Source organism: Grampus griseus (assembly GCF_964374135.1).
Source record: "Grampus griseus genome assembly, chromosome: 20".
Taxonomy (NCBI): domain Eukaryota; kingdom Metazoa; phylum Chordata; class Mammalia; order Artiodactyla; family Delphinidae; genus Grampus; species Grampus griseus.
Genome location: NC_139014.1, coordinates 58,127,234 through 58,147,645, shown reverse-complemented (window position 1 = coordinate 58,147,645; position 20,412 = coordinate 58,127,234). Strand labels below are relative to the sequence as shown.

At 48.6% G+C, this 20,412-nt stretch overlaps 1 protein-coding gene across 3 annotated transcripts in view; it reads right to left on the bottom strand.

Moving 5' to 3' along the window:
- UNC45B (unc-45 myosin chaperone B) overlaps positions 1 to 18,949 on the bottom strand; it is a 30,235-nt gene extending 11,286 nt beyond the window's left edge. The window contains exons 1-12 of one of the 3 annotated variants that reach the window (XM_082679849.1): positions 18,759 to 18,949; positions 18,072 to 18,239; positions 17,449 to 17,485; positions 16,069 to 16,244; positions 14,477 to 14,566; positions 11,850 to 12,017; positions 11,095 to 11,263; positions 7,771 to 7,941; positions 4,899 to 5,070; positions 1,382 to 1,682; positions 425 to 519; positions 137 to 278 (exon numbers count right to left, since the gene is read on the bottom strand). In XM_082679849.1, the coding sequence (XP_082535975.1) occupies positions 137 to 278; positions 425 to 519; positions 1,382 to 1,682; positions 4,899 to 5,070; positions 7,771 to 7,941; positions 11,095 to 11,263; positions 11,850 to 12,017; positions 14,477 to 14,566; positions 16,069 to 16,244; positions 17,449 to 17,485; positions 18,072 to 18,239 (1,689 nt within the window). In that variant the 5' untranslated portion in view covers positions 18,759 to 18,949. Of the gene's footprint in view, positions 1 to 136; positions 279 to 424; positions 520 to 1,381; positions 1,683 to 4,898; positions 5,071 to 7,770; positions 7,942 to 11,094; positions 11,264 to 11,849; positions 12,018 to 14,476; positions 14,567 to 16,068; positions 16,245 to 17,448; positions 17,486 to 17,952; positions 18,014 to 18,071; positions 18,240 to 18,758 lie in introns of those variants that run through there. The other 2 variants (XM_082679850.1, XM_082679851.1) reach the window with 2 other exon arrangements.
- Positions 18,950 to 20,412: the final 1,463 nt, after the last annotated feature.

The window sequence follows — 20,412 nt, the reverse complement described above, 5'->3', positions numbered from 1 at the left end:
ACCAACCCAGGTTTACAGGAAGAGTAGGGGGTAGAGTCAGGATGAGGACTGTGTGTCTAATTTCCCACGCTCAGCGGACAGCCCCGTGAGCCTGAATCCAGCAGATCCTGAGGCCAGAGGCCAGGGCCACACTCGCCTTGGCCAGCTCCAACATGGCCTGCAGGGCAGGGATGTCCTGAACAAAGTCATCCTTCACGTCGGCGTCCAGCGTGAGGTAGGCCAGGCCCTCCGCTGCCCATCGCCGGGTCCGGGTATCTGTGGACGTGTTGCACAGCCACCTGGGGGAGGGGAGGCAAGGGTGCTGGGACTGGGGCAAGAGTGAAACAATTCAGGGCAGCAGGTGGGCGGCTTTTTAGGATCTGGCATCCACTAGGGCACATCCCTGAGAGGAGATGGTGGGCTTGAGGAAATAGGACCCCCTTACTTGCGGCACTGTTTGGCCAGCTTCTCTGTCGACCCTTCTGCAAACTGCCTGAGACCATAGTCTGTGCCGCCAGCAGAGCCAAGTTTACAGAGTCCCTGGGGAGAAGGGGAGATGTGTAGGATCAGAGACACCAAGGCCTGGGGACGAGGCCTTGCTCACACGGGTCCCTGTGGCTGGAACACTTTGCCCCTTTTCTTTGCCTGGATAAACCTGTCTGCATCCTACAGAACTAAGGGCAGGCGTCACCTTTCTGAGATGCCTTCCCTGAGGCTTCCAGGTTAGGGTAGATGCCCACAAAGCTGGAGGTTTTCAACTTACCCTTTTCCCCCACCATTTTGCCCACGTAGATGTTTTGTGTTTGTCATTTTGAAAAATCAGCACAGGATAATACTAACCATATCTGTAACCACAACGATAAAACGTATGGCACAAAAACTGGCTGTGAAATCATATTTTTGTTGGGGGGCAGATTCAGCTGTGCAGATTTTTACCCAGGAAAAATTGGACTCTGCAGAAGCTAAAATTAGTTTTTTTTTAATTGATATGAACCAAAAAAAAACCCCACAAACAGATCAGTGACTCAAATCTTCACTGTAATTGCTGTCAAGAAAAAGGAAGTTACTTCTATAAAATGAAAATGGAAACAAGGTGCTATATAGAAACCGATTAAGGAAACAAACTGAGTTTTTGGAGTTTGCACTAAAACTACTTGGTGGACAAAAGCTCATCAGTGTTTGTCGTTCAAAAGCATCGAGGAGATCATTGTTAGGGTTACATGGCAGGGTCCCCCATCCTGAATCCACGTTCTCACAACCTCCTGCTTATCACCCTGATCTGCAGAGGCCTGTGGGTGGATCTGGGTGCTTAGGGCGTGGTCTCCTCAAGGACAGGGACCACGTCTCATTCATTCTGGTGTCCCTGATGCCCGGCACAGTGTCTGGTACCCAGCGCACTCACCACCAGTGTGCGGATCTTGATCTTCTCGTTTTTGGTGGTCTTGTAGATCTCTTTGAGCAGTGACACGCCGTTGGTGATGATGAATGTGGCACGGCTGAGCTTGGTGGAAGCATGGATGAGGGCCTCCACGGCCACCAGCTGGTCCGCTTCACGCTCTGAGCCGCACAGAGCCACCATCATCTCCATAACTCCTTTCAGTCCCAGCAGCTGATTGCCCAGGTCAAAGGGGCCCTGCAGGATCCCTGACACCGTCTGGATGGCAATCACATTCTTGTCCATGTCCTGGGGGTCAAACTTGCCCCTAAAACAGAGGGCCAGCGTGGTCAAGAGAACTGGCCAAGGGGAATGGGAGGAGTGTGAGATTTGGGGACAGACAGATTTGTTTTTGCATCCTAGATACACCACTCATGTGCTGTGTAACCTGGGGCAATTCACTGAACCTCTCTGAGCCTCAGCTTCTTGATCTGGAAACTGAGGATAGCACTACTACTTCTCAGAGTTACGATGGGGATAAATGAAGTAATAGATGTGTTCCTCAAGAAGCACACTCAGATGGGGACTGACACTCAGGAAGTTTATTTGGGAGAGCTCTTGGGATCAACACCTGTTGGGAAAGGGAAGAAATCAGGCCTGGATGGAGGGAGGCACTGGACTGAGATGCGGTCGTGACAAAGCCTCAGCTTGCAAAGAGTTCCAGAGCCGAGACACCCTTCAAAGTTGTTCCAAGTTGGGGTGAGGGACAGGTCATTGGATGCTGGCTTCCCTGAGAAGGGTGAACAGCTGTCCTCAGCCAAGGCAAGTCCCCAAAAAGAGGTGACAGGTGAGAGCTGTCAGCCAACAGGCTTCCCAGAAGCTGGGGTGTCTGGTGGGACAGGACAGCAGCCACCACAGCACAATAGGGCTACCAGGATGCCTGCCGCACGACCTGACTCTGCCATGTAGCTGAGTCATCATGTAGCCTGAGCCAGTCAATCCCCTGTCTGGTCCAGTCCCTTCCCCTAACGAGTCGGGGGTGAGGGGTAGACTAGAAGAGCCAGAAGTTTCTGCCTTCCTTTCAAAATCTACTATCATCTACTCTACAGAAGGATCTCTGTATGAGGACGTCAGAGGTGACACGCCTTCTGATCCTTCCATGATCTGCCCAGGTTGATTTGATGTGGGGAATCAGGGCAGATGTGCACAGTGCAAATGCAGATGTGTATAAATGAAAGAAGAGAGCAGGGCTTCCCTGGTGGTGCAGTGGTTACGAATCCGCCTGCCAGTGCAGGGGACAGGGGTTCGAGCCCTGGCCCGAGAAGATCCCACATGCCGCAGAGCAACTAAGCCCGTGCATCACAGCTGCTGAGCCTGTGCTCTAGAGCCCACGAGCCACAGCTACTGAGCCCGCGTGCCACAACTACTGCAGCCCGCGTGCCTAGAGCCCAACTACTGAAGCCCGCGTGCCTAGAGCCCGTGCTCCGCAACAAGAGAAGCCACCGCAATGAGAAGCCCACACACTGCAACACACTGCCCGCACACCGCAATGAGAAGCCCGCACACTGCTCGCCTCAACTAGAGAAAGCCCATGTGCAGCAACGAAGACCCAATGCAGCCAAAAATAAAATAAATTAAAAAAAAAAAAAAGCTAAGGAAAATATCATAAAAAAAAAAAAAAAGAAAGAAGAGAGCATGGAGCAAGAGTCAGAGACCTGGGCTCTGGTCCCACATCTGCCTCTGGCTGGGTAACTGGGCAAGTCCCTCTGGGGGAGAGGGATCAGCCTTGGGAGCTCCGGGCACCCCTCCAGCTCTGAGAATCCGTGTCCTGTGCCTCATCGTCTTCCCACTCCGTGCCGGGGAACCAGCCTTGCATAATTAGTTGGGGTCTGCCCTTTAAACTGGTTCCTTATGCCAGCTGGTGCCTGAACCTCCACCCAGCCCCCGGCCCCTAATGAAGCACCTCCCTGGAGGGGGGAGGGGAGTGGCAGCCTCAGGCACCATTTGTTGAAGGCGGTGACCCTACCCACTCAGTGTCAGGTGACCTCAGAGGCAGCATGTACAGGCTGACCAGGAGGGGGCCTCGTTCAAACGGGGACTGGCTGGGAGATAGTTACCGGATGCTGAAGCTGAGGTCGAAAAAAACTGGAGAAGCCCTGAGGAGCTTTAAGTGACACAAAGTCGGGATCAGGAGAAGCTATAGGATGGAGCCAACTTCACTGGGACCCAAATCCAGGAAGCTGAGAACAGTTTTTACATTTTAAAGGTTTTTTTTTTAAAAAAAATTGTGATAGAGACCTACGTGTCCCACAAAACCTAAACGTACTCTCTGGCCCTTTACAGGAAAAGTTTGCCAACCCGTGGAATAGAGAAAGGAAAGCAGAGTGAAGGCAGGGTCTTCACCTTCCCAAGACTCACCTGGTGATTTTTAAACATGCAGCTTCCTGAGCCACAGCCCAGACTACTGGGTCATGGGGTGGGGTGGGGGGGGGCGGTCCCAGAAATCTGAATAGTTTCCAAGTATGAGGATCATTGGAATAAAGGAGGGGGAAAGCCAGCTACCATGAGGAGAGATCCACATGGGGAGGAACCGTGGCCTCCCACCAAGAGCCAGCACCAACGTGCCAGCCACTTGAGCACGCCATCTTGGAAGCAGATCTTCCAGCCCCAGTCCAGCCTTTGGATGATGGCAGCCCAGGCCAACATGTGACTGTCATTTGTAAGCCCCAAAGCCAGAACTACCCAGCTGACTCTCGGCCACACTGCTGTCCTATTGTGAGATAACACATGATACTTCTTGTTTTAAGCTGCTAAATTTGGGGGTAATGTGTTACACAGCCATCAATGACTAATACAGAGCCCGACGGAAACGGAGCAGGACCCTATGGTCCTTCCGCCACCATGTCTTCCACCTGCCTTTTGTCTGTGGAAAACGTTTAGCCAAACAAGTTTAATCAGAGAAGTGAGAAAAGGCAGAAACAGAGGAAAGCAGTCAAAGGAGACCAAATAAAAATAGTCATTAGGCAAAGTCCAGGGCCTTTGGTTCCCCTCAAGGGCTATAGATAATATTCTGAGCCGTATCCTGTTAGCTGTCTTATAGAGACTGAAACCTTCACCAGGTGGAAGAAGTTAACTACATGATGACCAGGCTGTAGCCGTGACATAAGCTGCCACAGTTCTGAGAACTGGCCTCAAAGAAATGGGAACAAACTGACCCTGGAACTAAAGACTAACTGTACCTAAAACAATCAAGATGACACTGATCCGACCACTGCATGACTAATTTCAAGATGACTGTCAGAGCTGACTGTGCTGTTTCTGCCTGTAGCCCCCTCCCTCTGTCTATGAAAGTTCTTGCCCCCTGATTGTCTGGTGGGGCGGTGGGGGGAGTCAGCCTTTGGACAGGCGTATGCCCTCCTCCCACCCCCAGGTTTCCAGCCTCCGAAATAAAGCAAACTTTTCCTTTCCACCAGCCTTGCCTCTTTACCGGCTTTAGAGCAACCAGTCCTACACTTGCAGTTACTCGACCCTCCAGGAAACTCACGTGATGTACTCCTCGCAGATCTTGCGGAAGTGATCACGCTCCGGGTCACAGCGCAGGTCGTCATAGAGCTTGTTGATGAGGATAGAGGCCAGCATTCGGGTGTTGTCAGTCAGGGGCAAGCAGGACGGCAGATCTGGAACCTGCCCCACTACCTTCAGGATCTTCCTCAGGCCTGCAAGACAGACAGCAGCAAGTGTAAGATGCTTGCCGGGCTCTGTCCTCACAAACGCTCCTTCTCGCTCAGTCCTGTTTTATCACCAGAGCTCTTTAGGCAGCATGTAGCTTATCCAACGTGAAGGGCACTGGGATGGGGCCAAGAGAGCCAGGTTCTACCCCTGACTCTGCCCCTACCTGAGCAATTAGCCTCCCGCTATGGGCTTCTGTTTTCAGCATTTACAAAGTCAGGACTATTTGATCTCAGAGGACTCTACCAGTGCTAACATTCTGTGGGTTGATGTATAATCTTCCTCAAATGCTATTTTATGCTCTCTTTTCCCCAGGCTTCAGTTTCTTTTTTTGTAAAATGGGAACAATACTGCCTTCCTCATAGAGTTTGAGGATTCAGTGAGATAATGTATGGAAACTGCCTAGTGCCATTCCAGGCACATCATGACACTCAATAAATATTTATTATTTGTTTAGTAAATATAACATTTACTATTTATGGTTATTATCCCTTCTCTTCTCTTCTGTTGAAGAAACTTCAGTGGCTTCCTATTACCCACCAGGCTAATTCGACCATTAAGTATTTGTTGAATAAATGAATGAATAATTGAACGAATAAACAACCACCTTTTAGGTACTGGCTACCAAAATAAAAGACAATCCTGACATCAAAAAGCTCACAATACAGGGAAGGGAAGACAGATGTATAAAGATTACAACAAGGTGTAAATAAGGACAGAACAGTGACACCGCAAATGGTGTGATTCACTCCAACAAAGCAAGAGTTTCAAGTTATTTGGAGCACTTACTATGTGCCAAGAGCTTTCTATACATTATCTCATTTAATCCTAACATTGACCCTACTGGTTAGTATGAATCATTATCGCCATCGATCAGAGCAGAAAACCAAGACATGGAGAAGCCAAGTAACTTGCCCAGGATCACATAACTGGCAAGTGACATAGCAGCAACCCTCTCCCAGCAATGTCTGATTTCAAAGCCCACGATGTTAACTGTTACACTACACTGCTGCGGGGACAATAGCTTGATTTCAGAGCCAGGTTGTAGAGGTTGGCTAGGAGCTGGTCAGACCTTGGGTGGGACAGGTAAACGGGAGGGGAAACATCCTAGGTAAACATTGGGAGGCATGAAACTCTGGATGTAGCAGGGAATCAAAAGTGCTTTGCATGTATATGCATAGCCGATTCATTTTGCTGTACAGCAGAAACTAACACAACATTGTAAAGCAACTATATTCCAATAAAAATTAATTTTAAAAATGTAAAGATCGGGCTTCCCCGGTGGCGCAGTGGTTGAGAGTCCGCCTGCCGATGCAGGGGACACGGGTTCGTGCCCCAGTCCAGGAAGATCCCACATGCCGCGGAGCAGCTGGGCCCGTAAGCCATGGCCGCTGGGCCTGCGCGTCCGGAGCCTGTGCTCCGCAACGGGAGAGGCCACAACAGTGAGAGACCCGCGTACCGCAAAAAAAAAAAAAAAGTAAAGATCGAAAATAAAAGTGCCTGGCAGTAAATTTTGTGCTGTGTATTTTAACACACACACAAAAGCACTAGGAGGGCTGGAGAGTCATTGGAAGGGGCCTGATGAACCAACGCAAAGCCCCCAGCCTGGCTGTCAAAGGCCTTCATCAAATGCACCTGCTCTACCTCCCCAGCCTCACCCCCTACCCTTCCCTTCCACTCTGCCCTTGCCTTGAGCATCTCATTCTCTTTTGCTAGAACACTCTGGACCTCCTCCTTGTCCATGTCTGCCCCTCCCTGAACCCAAAAACTTACTTCAGGCTTGACATCCTGGTGGTTCCCCTACTCTGCCTGGTGGCTCCCCTACCCAAGTCTTCAGCCCAGTTTTCAGATACTGCTCCCCATCCCACCCCCATCCTATCAACCGTGTGGTTGGGCCTAAATCCTAGCGCAGAGAAAAGTCAATTGTCAATGCCCAGGCTTTGTAATACATGAGAGAAGACCAAACTGGGATGGGGGGGAGGGTGTTGAGAGGGGGAGGGTTAAAGCACTAGAGTAATTTGTTCAAGTCTAAGCACTTACACATGAACTTTGCTGAGATCTGTGGAAACCAAACAGGGGAAGTGCTGTATCAAAAGAGAATAAAGGTAAAGCTGCTATAAGCTGACTTGAACCTTTTAGAACAAGGTCTGGTCTATATGTCATTATACCTGTGGGAGAATTTATCACAGCCGATCATAAAGCCACAGGTATGATTCTTGAACAGTTGAACAAGGTGATTTAGGAGAGGGGTGATGCCCTGGAGCTGACAAATTTAGTGACTATCTCCTGGCACATTGTTACTGGACTTTGTATAACGTACACAGGTGCCATTTCTCCCTCTGGAAGGCCTGTATTTTGCCATCCTGAGACTTCAGGAACGTTACCCCTTGTTGGTGGAGTCTTGTTTGGGTTTTTTTGGCACTTGCCTCGCTTGTCAGGAAACTCCACCCAGATGTTTTTGAGTGTGTTCTGGGTGTGTTCAGGCCCTGAATTCAGAGCCTGGACCTATGCCTTCACCAGCCCACTGGTGGATCCTAATATGCTAATGACTTTTCCTGGCTTTTCAGTTGGAAATGAAGACTTCTCCCAGACAAGAGCTGCACCCCTTCCACCTTCTGCTGGTTGCCTGGTACGCTGGTGCCCACTGGAAAGGCTGGCATGAGCCCCAGACCCTCCCACCTCCTCACCGTTATCCACCACATAGATGGTACGTGAGTTGTCGTGAATGGCGAGGTCCTTCCTGGGGACGTTCTTATTGAGCAGGTTCAGGGCCTGATCCCTGCCCTGGCCAGACACCTTCTTACTGACCAGCATGTCAAGCAGGTGGTTGGTGATCTGCTTCAGGTCCTTCTTAGTGTCTGAGGAAGGAGAGGACAGGGGTAAATAGAGAGGACCAGGGTGTCTCAGGTATATAGGACCAGGGATGGCAGAGGCTTCTGGAAGGACTCTGGAAATATTGAATCTACTGCTTCCCAGATTTTGGAATTTCCCAGGAGAGTATAGTATCTCACTCCAAAAAAGGGAGGGAGATCTCTAGACAACACCCCCAAGGGGTCCTCCAGCCGCTCTGAACACCGACTTCTATGGCAGCCCATTCCATTCTTGAACAGTCTGGTTCTTAGAAAGTTCTTCACTCCCAGGCAACGATGGGCAGGGATCCAAAGGTGCTTCGTGCCGTTTTTAATACACTGATTTAATAAACTGTTTTCCAGAAAGGAAATTGACACTCCTTTATAGACATTTTACTCCCCGCAGATTCAGACATGCTGGGAGCCTGAAATTCAAGCATTTGCCTGGGATGCCAGGTCTTCCCTGCCCACTGGGGATCTTAAAGGCAAATGCCTCCTCCTGCTTTTGCGGTCTGAACTCTCTGGAACTTGGAGATTTTTGTCCTCATTCTAGATTGTAGCCCAAAGGCAAGCAGGCAGGCAAGTAGAAAAGGAAAGATCTCCAAGCCATGTCATATAAATAAATGATGAAGGAATGGGGCTATCTAACTGGTGAAGGAAAGACACAAATGTACATGATAGCTTGTCTTCAGATAAAAGTATGTCATGAGCGTGAGATAACAGACTTATTCTGTGAGGTTCCACAGGGTAGAACTGGGACCAGAAGTGAGTGGGATTACAAGGGGACAGATTTGAAATCAATATATGGAAGAATTATTCAGCAGAGATGTCCAACAGCTCACTCCCTCCGGAGGAAATCATGGCCCCCAATGAACCACACCTCTCAGTATTCATTCTCTTGGGGAGTCCCCTCCCACACTGGCCCTGGATTGCTCATGTGACCTTACAGCACACTCAGAGGCTTAAAAAGCACTTACACATTGGGGCTTGTCCATTCAAAATGCAGCCACCATGTTACATAGACACCCAAGCTGCCCACCAGAGAGGCTACAAGGAGTAAAACCAAGATACCCTGGCCAGCATCTCCAGTTAACCACCAGCCATCCGAGTGAAGCCATGTTGGACCCTCCAATAATTCTAGTGCAGAAAAGGATCCTTACCATAGTAAGTCAGAACCACATCAAGAATTCAAGACTCCAAGCAGGTTAATTACTAATACACAAAGAGCTCTTAGGAATCAATAAGAAAAACACTGATACTCCAACAGAGGAAATAGATAACAACATGAACAAACCATTTGAAGACAAAGAAATCCAAATGGCTAATAAGGATAAGGAAAAATAATGTCTAATTCGTAAATTTTAAAAATTCAAACAGATAATTATTACCTACTGAATAGGAAAATATCTTTAAGAATGATAGTATTTGAATCTGGTGAGAATGATTTGAGGCTGGAACTCTTATCATCACTTGGTGAGAGTAAAAACTGATGCACCCTCTCAAAAGGAGTTCGAAAGTAAGGTAGTGAAAGACCTTTAGTTATGTTCATAGCATTTAACTTAGTACTCCCATTTCTAGGAATTTGTTCCAAGAAAATAATTACAAATGCAAATATAGGTTTATGTTAAGAATAGCTACCGAAGTGTTTTTTATAAGTATGAAATTAAAGGCAATCTAAATCTCCAACAATATAGAGCTGATTGATGAGTTATGATATATCCATACAATGGCATGTAATGAAATTATTTAAGATCAAGCTTTCTATGAGTGAACCTGCCTCTGTGACCTTCCCAGCCAGAGCAGGAAGTTGTAAAATGATGTCTAGGACCTGGATATACAGGAAGAAGCCTGAGTTTGTATGTGCATATATGCAGGAATGAGACAAATGTTAAATTAATAATTATTCAAGTAAAAAGGAATCCTCTTTAAGAATATTAAACGGTATGCAATAGTAATATAATGCTCAGAAAGGAGAAAAACACAAAAATATCCATAGCTGAATCCCAACTTTGTTAAATAGATATTTATATGGAGGGATAGAAGAAAGACTGGAAGGGGGACTTCCCTGGTGGCGCAGTGGTTAAGAATCTGCCTGCCAATGCAGGGGATGCAGGTTCGATCCCTGGTCCGGGCAGATCCCACATGCCACGGAGCAACTAAGCCCGTGCACCACAACTACTGAGCCTGTGCTCTAGAGCCCGTGAGCCACAACTACTGAAGCCTGCACGCCTAGAGCCCGTGCTCCGCCACAAGAGAAGCCACCGCAATGAGAAGCCCACGCACCGCAATGAAGAGTAGCCCCCGCTCGCAGCAACTAGAGAAAGCCCTTGCACAGCAATGAAGACCCAATGCAGGCCCAGAAAATAATTAATTAATTAATTTAAAAATAAATAAAATACTTTATAGAAAAAAGACTGGAAGGATACACATGGCAGTGATAGTAGTGGTTATCTGGAGGGGTGATTACAGGTTGTTGGGATTTTTTTCATCTTTACATATTTCTAAAATTTTCCACATTTCTCCATAAGCCCCTGTTACTTATAAAAATTGTTGTAAAACATGCATAAAATAAAATTTACCATTTTAACTGTTTTAAAGTATGCAGTTCAGTGGCATTAAGCACATAAACAGCGTTGTGCAACCAGCACCACAATCCATCCACAGAACTTTTTTTCACCTTGCAAAACTGAAACTCTATCCCATCAAACAATTCCTTATTTCCTCCTCCCCCGCCCCTGGTAACCATCATTCTACTTTCCGTTTCTATGAGTTTGACTGTTTTCGAAATCACATATACATGGAATCATACAGTATTTGTCTTGTTGTGACTGGCTTATTTCACTTAACATAATGTCCTCGAGGTTTCTCCATGTTGTAGCATGTGTCAGAATTTCCTGCCTTTTTAAGGCCAAAGAATACTCCACTGTATAGATGGACACCACATTTTGTTTCTCCATTCATCCGTCGATAGACACTTGGGATGCTTCCACCTTTTAGCTGTTGTAAATTATGCAGCTGTGCCTCTGTTACTTTTATCATCAGAAAATAAATGTAAAAATATAACCAGGCCACCTCCACATGCATGGAACGCCCAGTCTAAGGTGGTAACTGACACTTCCTTGCCTCCACCCCCTTGAACCAAGGCTGAAAACTGTTTCCTACCCAGAACCAGGGCCTCTTCCTTCCCTCGATGCTCTCGCTTGTCCTCCCCAGACAGAGCGTCGATGATGGCCTGGAGCAGGTTGCAGACGGTCAGAGGCAGCTCTTCATTCTCCACGGCCATGAGGCTGCAGATTCGGTCTATCCGGACTGCGTGGAGAATCGCTGTGGCCTAGACGCCCCCAGCAAGGAGCACAGTCAGCTGTCTGCCCTCCCCTTCCAGCTGCCATGCAGGTTAGGGAGTGAGTGATAGCTGTCCCGTGCAGGAGGGACAGAAGATCAGGCAGCCAATGCCTCATGGGACCCATGGCCTGGGAAGGCCCTTGACACAAGCCATGCCCCTTTCCAGAGGTGTAGAGCTGCTCCATCCAATACAGTAGCCACTCGCCACAGGGGAGGCATTGAACACGTGTAATGCAGCGAGTTCACATTGAGATGTGCTTGTGAGGTAAAATGCACACTGGGTTTTGAAGAGTTAATATGAAAAACTGTAAACTATCATAACCTTTGCATTCAGCTCTTCCGCATAAACCACTTTCAAGAAACTTATCTTTGTTTAGTCAGACCCATTCCCAGCTCAAAGAAAAAATAAAAGGATCAATCTCTGTTGAATCTGGGGCCATACAACCAAGGTTGAGGGGAGACACTTTAGACGTTGTATCAGGGTCTATCCATGCCAGCCACGCCCTGCCCACAGGTCAATGCCAGGTCCTCAGACCAGCAGCCCTCCGTGCCATGAACCCTGGCCCTGCCCTCACCCTAGCTCGGTGGCCACTACACATGCCCGACAGGGTCCGTACTGCAGCCAACATCAGCTCAGCCCTCTTAGTGTCCAAAAGCTGTCGCAACAGGGCCACACCGTTGTTCTGGAAGATCCTCTCGGCCCCTGCTTCCTCACGGCTGAGAACAATGAGGTTGTTGGCTGCCTGAAGGAGGGAGGAAACAATGAAGGTCATGAGGGAAGGCCTTGGCCATGAGCCAAGTGCAGGGGCTGGTGCAAGGACTAGGTCTTCAAAACATCTTTATATTCTTTTGCCCTATAATCCTACTCGTGGGAACATAGCCCAAGAATATAATTCAAAACAAGAAACAGAGTAACTTGCAATAAAGACCAACTGGATGAAATATATTGCAGCCATTAAAGTCATAAATGAAAAGACTCAGAAGAAGCTTGGAAAAAACATTGGTAAGCAGAAACAGAATCACAGGTTCACTCTGATTGCACTTATGGTGAAATAAACCTGTGTATATATGCTTGTGGATAAGGACTTTAAAAAGGTAGGGAAATGTTAAATTAATTAAACAAGGAGGTGGCTTCAATGCCTAAGCAACTAAGTAAGCAAACCCAAACCACACTTGTCTGTACAGCAGAAATTAACACAACATTGCAAATCAACTATAATTCAATTTAAAAAAACACAAAACAAAGCAAAACCTAACCCTGTATTGCCTCAAGTTTAAGAAATCGAACCTTAAGGATGACCAGTCACAAACAGCTAACGAGCCTTTCCCAAATAATGCAACTGCTTCAACTATAGCCAGTCAAATAATTCCCTTGTTTTGCTTCCACCTGTTTTCTATAAACGTCTTTTTCCTAGCTCCTGTCGGTGGAGTACCCCAACCACTTCTGTTTTCGCGCTGCCCAATTCAAACAGATTTTGCTCAAATAAATTCTTAGAATTTTTATATGTCTCAGTTTATCTTCTAACAGAAGTGAAGTGATTTCACATGGGAAATTATTTTTCCATGAAAAATGTTCTTCGGGGCTTCCCTAGTGGCGCAGTGGTTGAGAGTCCGCCTGCCAATGCAGGGGACACGGGTTCATGCCCCAGCCCAGGAGGATCCCACATGCTGCGAGAGGCCACAGCAGTGAGAGGCCCGCGTACTGAAAAAAAAAAAAAAAAATGTTCTTCGAATATGGTTTTGGCATTGTTTGTTCGTTTATCTGTTTAGGGAGATCTGAAGTTGCAGGGGGTTCTCAGGAAGGTTGAAGGTTGTGGGCAGAGAGAGCACAAGATGGGATTTGAAAGCCCTGGGTTTGAGTGCTGATTCTGCCACATGCTAGCTGTGTGACCTTGGGCAAGTCATAGCACCTCTCTGGGCCCCAGATTCCTATCTGTAAAAATAGACAGTTGAGCTGGGTTTTCAAGTGTCTTCCTACCCTAAAGCCTTCCTCCTTGAGGATATATATACAGTCATCCCTCAGTATCCACAGGGGATTTTTTCCAGGACCCCCACGGATAACAAAATCCACGTATGCTCAAGTCCCTTATATAAAATGGCATAGTACAGTCGGCCCTCCTTAACCACAGGCAACCAACTGAGGATCGAAATTCCTTAAAAGGCCCCAGATCTGGAGAGGAGGCCTTGAACAGGCCCTGAGACCCTGGGGTTGGGCAAAGAACTCATGAGGCAGGAAAAGGAGGAGGTAGACAAATAAGTAGGGAGGCTGATTAGAGAATCCCAGGCAAGCATGAGCTGAACCATCATCGCTCTGTCAGTCAAGGACTTTGTACTTTTCGAACTACTTTCATCTATAACAACTTAAGTCCTCATAAGAGTTTGCTATAAAAGATAGCTGCATATTATATGGACTTACTGACCATTAAACTAACAAAAATTCCCCAGGCGTTGTCTGCCAAGTTCTTATACATATTCAGATATTCTTTTTTTTTTTTCCTCTGAAGGACTAGAAACATTTTATTTTTTTAAATTTATTTATTTAATTAATTTATTTGGTTGCACCAGGTCTTAGTTGAGGCACATGGGCTCCTTAGTTGTGGTATGCGAACTCTTTTAGTTGTGGCACGCATGTGGGATCTAGTTCCCTGTCCAGGGATTGAACCCAGGCACCTTGCATTGGGAGCACAGTCTTAACTACTGGACCACTAGGGAAGTCCCTAGGAACATTTTAAAAATGCAGCAAATTTGGCTAAGAGGATGGTATTCTGAATAAAGATTTTCATATTTCAGAATAACTTGTTGCAATGATTTGAAATGGAATAAAACATTATTTTAATGTGTCATTGTTTCTCGGGGCCAAAAGTAGGGTGAGGCAAGAAAGACACCTTGGGTGCAAAATTTACGGGGCACCAAAAACCTCTGTAATCAAGATAAATGCAATGCATTTAATAAATTTAATTAATTTGTATGTAATATGTAAATAAGTTTAATAAATTTGTAAATGCAATGCATTTAATAAATTTGTATTTAATGCAATGTTTTAAAATATCAAAATCAATTTTGTTTAGTTTCTCCAAGGAGCCTCCTCCCTGGCCTGCAACCTGACGGCAACATTACCGCCCAGACACAGGAGCAGAGTCTGTAGTGGAAGCGCAGTTACCTGGCAGCTCCCAAGACCACCCGCTGCCAGCCCAGCACCCACCTTCTCCAGCTTATCAGCTTTACTGTTTCCATCCAGGAGAATCTCAAACATCTTCTGTACCCTCGAGTCTGTGGAGAACTGCACACGGAGCTGAGGAGAGAGGAGGGAGTGGGGAAGAAAGCAGGCAGGGGTCCCCGTCATTCCAGTTGGCTCCACATAAAGTTCATCTCAATTAATAGCTTCCTGTCTCCCTCCATCATTCATTCATTCAACAAACATTTACTGAACAACTACTACGAGTCAGACACTGTATAGAATGGAGAACAAAGTCAAGTCCTTGCCCCACAAAGCTGACAGTCTGGTTATATTCGCCATCCCATTTGGTCTTCACAAGTCTTGGAAGGCAAAGGATCATCACCCCAGTTTTGAAGTCTAGTAAACAATTAGCTATTAGACATTTTAATATGGGCTAAAGGGCTTCCCTGGTGGTGCAATGGTTGAGAATCCGCCTGCCAATGCAGGGGACACGGGGGTCAAGCCCTGGTCCGGGAAGATCCCACATGGCGCGGATCAACTAAGCCTGTGCACCACAACTACTGAGCCTGCGCTCTAGAGCCCGTGAGCCACAACTGCTGAAGCCCGTGCACCTAGAGCCCATGCTCTGCAACAAGAGAAGCCACCGCAGTGAGAAGCCCGCGCACTGCAATGAAGAGTAGCCCCTGCTCGCCACAACAAGAGAAAGCCCGCGTGCAGCAACAAAGACCCAACGCAGCCAAAAATAAATAAATAAAATAAAATTTAAAAAATATATACAGGCTAAAACAGAAATATATCTCCAGGATCGGAAACCTGAAGCCGTTTCTAAGTACCTTTTCAAGCAAATTAAAACCGTTATTTTTGAATGTCTCATCCCTCACTCTCCCAACCCCAGTGCTCTGAAGCTTTCATAAAGCGACCTAACAGATCCATCATCCCCCATTTTGCCAGCTCCGTCTGCACCTCCCACTGCTTTTTTCTGCTGGTCTACAGTGCCACCTATTTCCATCACTCCTTAGTCTGTATTTTCTCAGCCTTTGAGTCTGCACTCTGGACAGTACGACATGGTCCCACCATGGGACTGCCCCAGGCACAAAGAAGTTACTGTGTCTTGGAGCAAGGAGCTGCGTGATCAGTTACCTTCCCGCTCTTACAGTGGGGAAAGCAACACCCCAAGGGGTCCCTCAGAAAATCGGTAGCTAAGCCAGTATTAGGGTACAGGATTCCTCATCTCTGGTCCAAGTTCTCCCGACCCCACTCCACTTTCCTAGAAAAGATTCCCTGTTCCTACTGGTTCCTGGCTGTCCTCCATTCCCCAGCAATGCCCTTCCCCCAGGTCCTAGGTTTCTCCTGGCTGCCTTTGTCCCCCCAGAGAGGAAGATCATGGTGCAGACATACTGAGTTGCAGTTTTTTAAAAAGCCTCCATCTGGAATTTAAAAGATTGATGTTCTAGTCCTGGCTGGCTTGCACCCTCGAACAAGCATCACAGCATCTCTGATCACTCATCCAAGGATGTGGAGGTAGGCCAGCCCTGCCTGATGTCCCACTCCTCTAACTGGTCCCTACTAGGAATGGGGAGAGGCAGCCAAGGCTTATGCGCAGGGGTCCGGCTCACCTTCTCCTGGATGCTGGTGTTGAGCCTCCTCAGCGTCTCCTGGAAGTTTTGGTTCCGTGGCTCCAGGGTGGCACAGCATTGCACATCCTTGAAGGCCTGGGCCAACTTCCCCAGGTGCTCCAGTGCCTGGCATCGCCGATACAGAGCCTTGATGTCCGAGGAGTTGATGTCGATGGCTAGCAAGGGGGACAGGCAAGGCCTCAGGGGGCCGGGCTACAGACCACCTTCCCCTCCCCCACCGCTGCCCCCAACTGCAGGGCTTCTGTGCCTTCCTTGGAGAGTATGCATCCATGTAGACTATCTGGTCCAAGCCTCCCCTTTGTTAGGGAGGTGGTAAGAATTACAGTCTCAGGGTTGGAAGGGAGCTTAAGGGTCATCTTGTCTAATTCCTGACTCTCCAGTCTCGGCTCAGTGATCCCTGCCAAAGGCTCATCCAGCTGGTGCTTGCATACCTCCAGCAGTCCGGGAGCTCCTTCCTTCTCAAGGCAGACAGCTCCTTTGGAGAGCCCTTCCCTCCTCCCACCTGAAACATATCTTCCTGTAACTTTGCCCTTTTGTCTTGAGTCTAGCCCTGGAACACGTGACATGAAATCCAATCCTTCTTCCTTGTGACAGCCTTTTAGGTATTTGAAGGCAGCTCCCTGTCCTACCTGGGAGTTCCTTCTCTGAGCTAAATATTGCCACTTCCCTGCTCTTCACAGGACGTGTTTCCATTCCCCTTTCCAGCTGGGTGCCTCCCTTCTGAACTCACTCCAGACTATCTCTGTTTCTCCTTAAAAAAAGTGACCAAATCAAACCCCAACACGGACCTATGCAGAGGAGAATCCCCTTCATTCTGCATATTATAACCCTAAAAATGCAGCCAGGAGAAGTGTTCCCATTTTGATCGTGCTCTTAAGCCTAAGTTCTCTCAGAAGTTGAGGCACTCCATGGCCAGCGTTGACGTATGTTTATTCCTCCTAGTGTCTGTGGAATGAAATAGTGCCTCCGTCTTCCCCTCAGGAAGCCCGGTCCCCACAGAGTGGACCAGGCTGATGCCCTGGTTATGGGAACCAGCCCTCTCCCCCCGCCATCCCATATGAACATATCCAAACTTCCAACAAACTGGCTGTGTCTTTACCGTGACAAAAGGATTTCTGGAAGCAACCTTCTAAGCAAAGAAGCTGCCCCAGCATATTTAACATGTAAAAACGTGACTTAGGGATGGCTTTTCTGGAGCTCTCCTTTCACATAAGGATGGTACATCTGAAGCCCCACCTACAATGCCCAGGATGGCGTTTATACAATCGGTCATCCCTGCGAGTGTCGAGAGCATCTTAGACTAAACAGAGATGCAGAAGGGGAGGGAAGGAGGGCAAGGCCCGAGTGAGGGGGGCTCACCTCTCGAGGCATCTGAAGCCGCCTGAACATAGCTCTCCTGAGAAACGGGGAAGGAGGAAACTTGGTTAATGTGGGCCCGACACAGTGACAGCCAGGGAGGGTCCCCGAGGCGAGGAGAGAGGGCTCGCTGGCAGCTGCCACTGTCAGAGGCCAGGGGAGCGCCCCTCACTGGGTATGGAATAGTGGACGAGCTTTGGCATCAGGCAAACTCGGGTTTGAACCCAGCTCTGCTACTAACTACCTGGAGATCTTGGGGAAGTTACTGAGCCCTCCTCTGAGTCTTGAGTTTGTTATCTGCAATATGGGCATGGAAGCAGCAGCAACCTCATGGTCTGCGGTTGAAATGCCACGAAATAACCTATGAAAGGCCCCTGTCATGATGCCACTTCCCATGAGGCTGCTTCCCGCGGGATGAGAACTATCTCCATGGATGAATTTCTGTCTCCCAGAGGACTGGGTCAGGCAATGGGTACCAGAAAGCAGTGGGAGGCACCCTTCTCCAACCTGAGGGGTCCAGTGAGAGGGCTGGGTTGATAGGCGTGCCCGTCAGGATGAGGGGGCTGCCTCCATACCCCTGCATCCTAGCCCTGGCCCTCAGCTCCCTGCCCCTCTTCATCCCAGACCGTTTTCAGGCCACAGGCTGCCCGGTTCCGATAGAGCGTGGCCAGGAGGGCCTTATCCTTGGTCAGCTTCAGGGCTTGGCTATAGCTCTTTGCTGCGGCCTTGTAGTCCTGGCGCTGGAAATGCCGGTTGCCCTCCTCCTTCAGCTGCACTGCTTCTGCCTCGGCCATCTGTGGGGACAGGATGAGCTCTGTCTGGCCGTCCCCTCCCTCCAGACCCGGGGCTGGGCTCCTGGCCTGAGGTCTGGAGCACCAGGTGCCCCATCGACCAGGATGGGAGGTGAGGATGCTGCCTGCAACAGACCCACCCGGAGCACCCGCGAATCCTTTGCCCAGAAGGACATCACAGCATTTGCTCAGAGTGTGGCCCGAGTTGAGAGGGGTCTCAGAGACCCTGTTCCTAGGGAACTCTGCTCAATATTATGTAACAACCTAAATGGGAAAAGAATCTGAAAAAGAATAGATACATGTATATGCAGAACTGAATCACTTTGCTGTACACCTGAAGCTAAGGCAACATTGTTAACCAACTCTACTCCAATATAAAATTTAAAAAAAAAAATCCCTGCTCCCCCCTCTCTCTCCCTCCCAGCTAGACACACCAAGGGCCTGAATTCTCACTGCAGGCCTTAAAATTTCTGGGTCCCCCTTCTCCCTCCCCAGTCCAAGGAACCCTCCAGGCCAGCTCACTTTCTCACAAGGACAGTGTTCTCGGTCTGTCCTCCCCGGGGTGCTGCTCTGGTGCGTGTGAACCCCCAGCCAGCGTCAGTCTGCCCCTCCTAGCCCCCACCCAGGAGACTTTATCAGCCCTGCTAGTGGCTCCAGACCATATTTGGCCACAGGGGCAGGTGCCCCTGGAGTCTGTCACTGATACTCAGGGCCCTCCCCCTCCCCAGACTGGACAGTCATTACCACGTGGAGGTTCTGACTAACCTCTGCCCCAGCACCCCACTCAGGGGCAGTCCTGGGGGCACAGGCACTCATACCCCAAAGAGTGAGAGAAAGATCCAGAGGGACGGGAACCCCCCCAGCACACCCTCCCTCCCTCGGCATGGCTCTAATGCCGCTTACCCACCTCCATCTCAGATAAACAACCTCCTCTCCCCTCCCCCCCACCACTGCTATTTTGGGAGCAGAGTGACAGCTGAGGGGCTGGCAGACTTGGACACACAGAGCAGCTGCCCAGGTCCCAGACCAACTGGAGACATCCAGAAATGCCCTTCTGGAGGGAGGAGGGAAGAAGAAGGAGGAATGTTCCTTCCCCTCTTCCCCTTGGCCACAACTCCCCTACCCCTTCCATCTGTTGAAAATGTCCTTGCTTTACAGAAAGACCCATGGACTTGCTATCTCACTTTGGTGGAAGTGGATTGTTTCTTTGTTCCACTCTGCACATCTTCTGTGGTTCCTCCCCATCTGTATGGAGTGGCTATATTCAGCCTCTGTCTCCCATCAGACTGGGAGCTCCCAGAGGACGGGCTCTGTTCATCCCCCACCAGACTGAAATCTTCTCCCACAGCAAGAGCTGGAGCAACCTGGGAATTCCCTGAAACCAAGAACTGTGCCCCCTAACTGACTGGGACTTGCGGAGTCCCCCTCAGCAGAAGGGGGTCTTCCTGGAACAAAAGCTATGTATTCACTAAAAACTGTGAATCAGGGACTTCCCTGGCAGTCCAGTGGTTAAGACTCCATGCTCCCACTGCAGGGGGCATGGGCTTGATCCTTGTTCGGGGAACTAAGGTCCTGCACGTTGCTCCACGCGGCCAAAAAACAAAACAAAAACAAAAACCCAAAACTGTGAATCACTATGTTGTGCACCTGAAACTTATGTAATATTGTAAATCAACTATACCTCAATGTTAACATTTTAATTAAAAAAAGAACAACAATGTATTCATCACCAGAAAGGGTCTCCCCTGGGGCAGGAATTGTTTCTCCTCATCCAACTGAGGGTTCCTAAGAGAAATTTATGAGGTTGTCCCTACTTGGATTTAGAATTCTCCCGCATTTCTGTGTCTCTGAGCCTGGGCTGTGGGCACCCTCCCAGAGGGCAAGGATAGCATCTCATGCAGTTTGTTTTCCCCTGGCACAGAGCCTGGAAGAATGAGTGCCCAATGCATGTTCCTAAATGGATGAATGAATGAAGTCTTTGTGCTGATGCTTTGCTTCACTTCCTACCATTCTGTCAACTTCTCCCCTATACTTTCAAACTGAGAAAGATACTGCAGGAAAAAAAGCATAGGTGGGATCACTCCACTAGATTCTGCTCTTAGCTCTGTGACCTTGAAAACACAGCTCTGTGACTTTGGACAAGTTCTACTGCTCTGCTGGACACAAGATCCAGCCC